The sequence below is a fragment of the Camelina sativa genome, chromosome 20 (genome assembly GCF_030686135.1).
Source record: "Camelina sativa cultivar CO46 ecotype springtype chromosome 20, ASM3068613v1".
Classification (NCBI taxonomy): Eukaryota; Viridiplantae; Streptophyta; class Magnoliopsida; order Brassicales; family Brassicaceae; genus Camelina; species Camelina sativa.
Genome location: NC_141899.1, coordinates 7,459,499 through 7,467,465, shown reverse-complemented (window position 1 = coordinate 7,467,465; position 7,967 = coordinate 7,459,499). Strand labels below are relative to the sequence as shown.

Below are 7,967 nucleotides of genomic sequence, written 5' to 3'. Positions count from 1 at the left end.
TGACCAAGAATTTAGAGATCCAATGCATTTCAAGAGTAGCAACAGTTATGCATTTGAACAAGGCCTTGCAAAACTTGGAAGTAAACGAAAGAGAGAAACAACTAAAAAAATATATTAAAAAAAAAAAAACCACAAGTTCAAGAATCCAAATGAAAATTAGCAGAGCAGCTAGTCACGACAGGCCAGAAGAACCAATTGAGATGCTTGTAATGGGCAGTTGCAACAAATGTTCCTGCTATTAAACTTTTGGCAGACCTTTTCTCAGACATGATTCTTCTTCTTCTTTGTGACCATGTCCCAGAAGAACTCCGTCAACACAGGCTCGTAAGAAGGCATCTTAGCATATCCAGGAAAGTAGTTAATATCAATAATAAGGTACCTATTAGCATCTTTCGCATCCCTAATCACGTCGAAGTTAAAGAGACTGAGACCCATTGATTCCCTCATAGCCTTTGCTAGATCAGTCAAGAAACTCAACGGAGGCATCTCCACTTTCTCTAAGCTCCTATCCTCACCATACTCTATGTTCTTGTCTTCTTGAGCAGTCAGATTCGATATCTGCGAAAACGGAAGAGACCCTTTCGATGTCCCAATCTTCTCTTCAGAGATGTCAGGTAAAGATCTTCTCTTTACACATTTCACATGATCTCCAACCACATAGACTTTAAAGATCACACCACCATGGTTCACAAACTCCTGCAACACAATAGGAGCTTTCAAAATCTTCATCCCTTCTTGATCATAAATCAAAAACATCTTGTGAGACTTGGCACTCCCATCAGCATCCAACGGCTTAGCAATCACGGGAAACTTAAGGTCCCCTAAAGCTCCACCACCGCTCAAAACGCTCGAATCCATAACAACAACTTGCTCGGGAACACCAAACCTCTCGCTATCTGAAACAGGAAAGCTCAATTGAGTTATGACCTCAAGCATCGAAACCCTATTGTGCAATCTCTCGATAGCCTCAGGCAAATCGATTACAGGAACACCAGGACACTTTTGGCGAAACTCTTGAAGATTCTCTTTCCAATACACATCGTAAAGCTTGTGGATAATGCAATCAAGCTTCCCTTGCTCCAACAACGATTTCGTCGGATCAAGCTTGACCAGATCAATGCCTCGTTGCCTCGAGTGTTCGATCAAAGAAGGTTGGATGAAACTATGCTGTTTCTTGGCTGCGAGTGCGTATCCAACTAAGTATCTCTCTTGGTTTGAATCCGACATCTTTGGCTGTTCTGCTTCGAAGGTAACAAGGTTAGGGTAAAATTCATGCCCAGGGGGAATCAAAACCTCTTCCTAGAGAAAAAGGTTCAAGCTTTTAGCGAACCCTAGATGTGAAACACGGCACGCTTTAAAAATAAGAACTCGATTAGATCGAAGAGATCATACAGAATCGTAAAGTTTGGTTTTTTTTTTTTGTGTGTGGCCTTTTCTAAGAGATGAAATAACAGAGAGAGAGAGAAGGGAATGTTGTACACGTGTGGAATCGAATATTGGTACGTGTGAAGATGCAAGTGGCGAATGTTTTACACGTGTCATCCGAAAAGTCTTTTTCATCAAATGGACGGCTATGAGTGCTTCTTAATTATTATGGGCCGTTGTATTGTTAATGGGCTTTGATATTTATATCAAACGTTTTGCAAACGCAGATCGCAAAACGCGTAATTTGGTACCACCAATTAAAAAAAAAAAGAGATATATAAAAGCGAGCAGCTTAAACCCTAATTCTTTCTCCGGCTACCTTATTACGTCGCGCAAAGCTTTAAAACGTTCGCTTCTTCACCACCGGACGGGTAAAGGAGAGTTCGCCGTCGTGATGGCTCCTCATTCGCTAAAGAAGAACTACAAGTGCTCTCGATCTCTAAAGCAGTTCTACGCTGGTGGTCCTTTCATTGTTTCATCTGATGGTTCTTTCATCGTCTGCGCCTGTGGTGACGCCATTAACATCGTTGATTCTTCGGATTCGTCTGTGAAATCCACGATTGAAGGAGACTCGGATACGCTCACTGCTTTGGCTCTTAGTCCTGACGATAAGTTCCTTTTCTCTGCTGGACATAGTAGACAAATCCGAGTTTGGGATTTGGAAACCTTGAAATGTATTCGCTCTTGGAAGGTACTATAATTGGTTCTGTAATTGGTGTTTTAATTGCATATAGATATAAAATTTGTTGTGGTTAATGATGAGCAGGGACACGAGGGACCTGTGATGGGTATGGCTTGCCACGCATCTGGAGGGTTGTTAGCTACAGCCGGAGCTGATAGGAAAGTGCTTGTTTGGGATGTTGATGGTGGTTTCTGCACTCATTATTTCAAAGGACATAAAGGAGTTGTGTCAAGTATCTTGTTCCATCCTGACGCAAACAAAAATATCGTAAGTAACAATTCTGTCTGGGGAGTAATATTTCTATTATAAAGGGGGAGACTTTGTCGATTATAAAGAGATATGTTATTCTTGTTAAGCTATATTCCATCTTTGTTTGATGACAAGGGTTGCTTTTGGTGTAGCTTATATCCGGAAGTGATGATTCAACAGTTCGTGTCTGGGATCTCATGGCTAAGAATACTGAGAAGAAATGTCTTGCCATTTTGGATAAGCACTTTTCGGCTGTGACTTCAATTGCTCTGTCAGAGGATGGATTGACTTTATTCAGTGCTGGAAGAGATAAAGTGAGTTCTAAGAGCTCTCTAGTTTAATTGAGTTGCATACTTCAGGAGTAGGATTTTTATCTGTTGGTGTTTTGTTAAGTGGTATGAGACATTTGAGTACTGCCTTTATTCTATAAGTTCAATTGATCAGTGGTGCTAACTTATTGATTAATCACAGGTTGTAAACGTGTGGGACCTTCATGATTATAGCTGCAAGACTACAGTTGCAACGTTTGAGGTTCTAGAAGCTGTGACAACAGTTTCTTCTGGGACGCCTTTCGCTTCATTTGTTACTTCTTTGGATCAGAAGAGTAAAAAGAAGGATTCTTCTTCTTCTTCTCTAGCAACATATTTTATTACTGTTGGTGAACGTGGTGTTGTGCGACTCTGGAAGTCTGAAGGGTGAGCCGTTATACCCTTCAATGAGTTTTTGTTGCGGTGATTAATGTTTGCTGTAAAGTCATATAAACTATCTAGCGTAAGAAAATTGAATTAAGATCTTTGGCTTTTCACTTTGACAGTTCAGTTTGCCTCTACGAGCAAAAGTCGTCGGATATTACTGTCAGCTCGGATGACGAGGAATCTAAAAGGGGATTCACTGCAGCTGCTATGCTGCCTTCTGATCGCGGACTGCTTTGTGTGACTGCTGATCAGCAGTTCTTTTTCTACTCCGTTGTGGAAAATACAGAAGAATCAGAGTTAGTGCTAAGCAAGAGGCTTGTTGGATATAATGAAGAAATAGCTGAAATGAAGTTTCTAGGTGACGAAGAACAGTTTCTCGCAGTAGCTACAAATCTTGAGGAGGTAACCCGAGTATTTTGCACTCTGCATCATGCTGGCTTGATCATTATCCTGGGAGTATAATCAAGTCATTTTGATTATTTAATGGACTAAGATTTGCAACTATATGTGCAGGTTCGTGTTTATGATGTTGCAACAATGTCATGTTCCTACGTTTTAGCTGGCCATAAGGAAGTTGTTCTGTCCCTTGACACTTGTGTATCTAGTTCTGGGAATGTTCTAGTCGTAACTGGAAGTAAAGACAAAACTGTAAGTCCATTTACTGACCTTGGTAGTTTTCCATAAACTCTGTCCCTCTTGAGACTTTTTCTATGAGTTTGCTGCAAAGCACAGACTACTAGGGATAGTTTTTTTGTTTCAAATTTTTCAGGGTTGTTTGTTGCTTATATCATTGCTGTTTTTCATGCACATCACTCCCTAACATGCCTTTTCTGTTAGAGTGATCTGTGGAGTCGGTTAGCTTATATTTGATTACTGTACAGGTAAGGCTATGGAATGCAACAAGCAAATCTTGCATTGGAGTTGGTACGGGTCATAATGGTGATATCTTAGCAGTTGCTTTTGCGAAGAAGTCCTTTAGTTTCTTTGTCAGTGGCAGTGGGTACGTGCTACGTAAATGATTGCATATACCTTCTATTTTGATATAAGTGAAGCATGGTACTGCCAGCATGGGAATACTATAGGCAGTTCCCATAAATGATGCTTCTAGTGTATGCATATATTGTTTCTAACAATGAGGAAATCCTGATTAGGACTCTGGGGAAATATAAGAAAGGATCAATCTTCAGTTGTAAAATGCTAACTGTTTACTGTCAGGCCTTGTGTTGGAAAAGAAAATTTACAACCAGATAAGAAGCATAGAGACTGTGTGGTCTAGAAAATATGATTGCTGTTACCTTCATTTCTTAGTAAAATATTGTGGTTTAAACCAATGTGTACGTAAATATGGACACGTCCATGTCATGATAGAAGTTGTAGAACTTGTCTGCATTGTTAACAAATGGAGATATTTATCTATTGTTATATTCACTTCCAAGTTTGTCATTTGTCTCTTAGTTTACTTTTAATCTCTTAATATACGTTACTGTGGATTAGTGATCGCACACTGAAGGTTTGGAGCCTTGATGGTATCTCAGAAGACTCAGAGGAGCCAGTTAATCTGAAAACTAGAAGTGTTGTCGCTGCCCATGATAAAGACATCAATTCCGTGGCTGTTGCTCGTAACGATAGCTTGGTTTGCACTGGTTCTGAGGTAATAAAATATGATGAGCAAACCTTTTCTGTTTGATATTGTGGAGATCTCATTCAAGTGAACCTTTGTCAAATACAGGGGAATTGAGAAATATATCTTTCTTTCTCTCCTATTAAATGAAGATGCATTGAGCGCTGACTGTTAGTTTCTGTCTTGCAGGATCGTACGGCTAGCATATGGAGACTACCAGACTTGGTGCATGTTGTTACACTTAGAGGACATAAGAGGCGGATTTTTTCTGTTGAGTTCTCAACTGTTGATCAGTGCGTAATCACAGCGTCAGGTGATAAGACAGTAAAAATATGGGCTATATCTGATGGTTCATGCCTCAAAACATTTGAAGGCCATACTTCAAGTGTACTTAGGGCCTCATTCATCACTGATGGAACCCAGTTTGTCTCATGTGGTAAGTTTCACTACCCTGAATTTCATAGGTTCTTGTCATAAGTTCTTTTTTTTTTAGTATTAACATTTAATTGTGCACTTGTAGGTGCCGATGGTTTATTGAAACTTTGGAATGTGAACACTAGCGAATGCATTGCCACATATGACCAGCACGAGGACAAGGTAACTTAAACAGTGTACTTGGTTTCTTGATGTATCCATATCTTGGTCTGCCTGTGTTAGTATTGGAAGTGTTTATTTCTAGCGTTTTGATGGAACATGTACATTGCCATTAGTCGTAAACCTCTTGCTATTCTTTTCAGACAAATCTCTCTTTAACTTTTACAGGTATGGGCTTTAGCTGTCGGAAAGAAGACAGAAATGATTGCAACTGGCGGAGGTGATGCAGTTATTAACTTATGGCATGATTCAACAGCTTCTGATAAAGAAGACGAATTCCGAAAAGAGGTCTGTCAATTTCAATAATTTACTAAGTTTTAATAGCCTGGTTTCCAGGGAGCTGTCATGTATACTTGATCTTGTAGTTTGACCATCATCTTGAACCACTTCCGTTGTGCAGGAAGAAGCAATCTTGAGAGGTCAAGAGCTGGAAAACGCAGTCCTAGATGCTGAATACACTAAAGCTATAAGATTAGCATTTGAGCTTCGTAGGCCTCACAAAGTTTTCGAACTTTTTGCTGGTCTCTGCAGGTAAAAGCCATCCAAGAACACGTAACAACTGCTTTTCTCGATATCAAGTTTCTTCCTTTTCTAACCTGCAATTGGTGTAACAGGAAAAGAGAATCGGACGAACAGATTGTGAAGGCGCTTCAAGGACTTGAAAAAGAAGAGTTTCGTTTGCTTTTTGAATATGTTCGAGAATGGAACACAAAACCAAAGCTATGCCACGTTGCTCAGTTTGTTCTTTACCAAACCTTCAACATACTTCCTCCCACTGAAATTGTTCAGGTATGGTCTCTAACCTAAAAGTCAAAGATCAATTAGCAGTAATTGTTATGAGTTACTTTTGGCTTGATCTTGGGAACTTTTCGACAGATAAAAGGAATTGGAGAACTCCTGGAAGGTTTAATCCCATATTCCCAGAGGCATTATAATAGAATCGACAGATTCGTAAGAAGCAGCTTCTTGTTAGACTACACACTTGGAGAGATGTCTGTAATTGATCCAGAGACTGAGAGTGAGTATCCTAAGGAAAAGAAGAAAGAAAAAGAGGTCAGTGCTGCAATGGAACGAGACACAGAAGAGCTAAACCAGGAGACTCCTTCGAGGAAACGAAAGTCTCAGAAATCCAAAGACAGATCTAGTAAGAAGAGACCAATTGCCGAAGCTCAGGGAAGCGTAATCGCAGTTTGAGTTAAATCCCATGAATTATATTTTTGATTGAGATTTGAGGGAATGGAATCCCAGTTTTTGGTGTTTCTAGTTTTCTTGTGTAATTGTAAGTGCTGTTTGTTTTTCAACGTTTAAGCCTTCCATTTAAAAGAGTTTCACTTGCTGACTTTTCTGAAAATTCATAGACTCTTCCCTTTTTCTCCAAATTCAACAATCTCATTTATCCCCTCTGGCTCTCTCCTGCGCTCCACTGAAACTACCAGTTGTCTTTCAGATTTCAGAATTCAGCGGCTTTCAAGTTTCTGTTGTTATTTGTTGTCTTTGCTTTCTTCTAGTTTCGCAAACTTTTGTTTTCGATACAATATATAATGTGAGACTTGTTCTGTTCCATTTGTAAACTTGCTTTTGATTGCAAGAACTCGTCACCAATGAGATCTCTCTCTTTCTCTCTCGAAAACTTAGCAAAACGGACCAAACTATACATCTCCGCAAACTAGTAATAATAACTTATTTCTCTATTTTCATAGGTGTAAATTTAAAGCCTATTCACCCTGACCCCGTCTGTTGTTTCTTTTCTAGAGTACCTTTGGTTTCACGTCAGCGTATATTCGCGTCATGGGAACAAACACTATACTGGTCTAGAATTAGAATTTGTGTAATACACGTCATGATGCATCACATATAACATAATCTTATGATTCACGAGGATTTTCACTTACTTCTCGTTATTCCCTCTACTTACTTTTTAGGCTTCAGTATTTTATCATCTAGCATCTCCTTAATTAACATTGCAACTTACGAACATAAGTAAGTTTCATAGGTATATCAGTTCATTTAATACGCAAAATTTTACATCCATTGATATGAATTTTCCTCAAAATAACTTGATTACTCTTAGTTAGCTAGGTACTTTAAATACTGAAGATTCTAGAGAAGGCAGAGATCGTATACAAGGTTAGGTACTTAGGTCTTACGAATCGTTCTAGAAGCTATCTTAACGTACGTAAGCTTTTAGTTAGGTTGATTTTTGTTTTTGTTTCGGTTTCGGATGCCATTTATTTGGCCCATAAAACCGAACTATATATATCGCTGTTCGTTCTTTTACTTTTCGTATGTGATTTTTGATTCATTTGAGATTTATTTGTAACAGATTTATAATCATAATTGTACGTCTATAATCAACAGATTTAGTGCGCACAACTTCTTTTTTTTTTGTCTGTGTACATGCATGAAAGAGCATGATATTTAGCCCGTGTACTTTGAATTTTCTTATATCGACATGATTCTTCTAATTACTAGTCAACTAAATAACTTTTTAAAGAAATCTTATGAAAATTATATAGAGATATAATTCGTGGGGTCGATCTGGATCGAAACCCGACAGGTATGGTGGATCAAATTCATTTAGTTGGAGCACAATCAGATTCAATCTTAACCTCTTTTTGATATCTACCAACATTTTTGGATTATTAATAATATATGGTTAGAAAATAACGTCATGAGAAAATATATGCCAAAAAGGCATGTA

At 38.7% G+C, this 7,967-nt stretch overlaps 1 protein-coding gene and 1 pseudogene across 2 annotated transcripts; one reads left to right on the top strand and one right to left on the bottom strand.

Moving 5' to 3' along the window:
• LOC104772301 (inositol-tetrakisphosphate 1-kinase 1 pseudogene) lies at window positions 1-1,689 on the bottom strand (annotated as a pseudogene). The gene has a single exon (XR_015593538.1). The product of XR_015593538.1 is annotated as an inositol-tetrakisphosphate 1-kinase 1 pseudogene (transcript).
• Window positions 1,661-6,617, top strand: LOC104769963 (protein TORMOZ EMBRYO DEFECTIVE). The gene is made up of 14 exons (XM_010494298.3): window positions 1,661-2,116; window positions 2,192-2,374; window positions 2,509-2,670; window positions 2,828-3,051; window positions 3,171-3,453; window positions 3,565-3,699; window positions 3,933-4,051; window positions 4,546-4,702; window positions 4,862-5,108; window positions 5,193-5,269; window positions 5,435-5,554; window positions 5,667-5,797; window positions 5,881-6,055; window positions 6,143-6,617. Exons 1-14 carry the CDS (start codon window positions 1,820-1,822, stop codon window positions 6,458-6,460), a joined length of 2,628 nt encoding a protein of 875 aa, XP_010492600.2. The 5' UTR covers window positions 1,661-1,819; the 3' UTR covers window positions 6,461-6,617.
• Window positions 6,618-7,967: the final 1,350 nt, after the last annotated feature.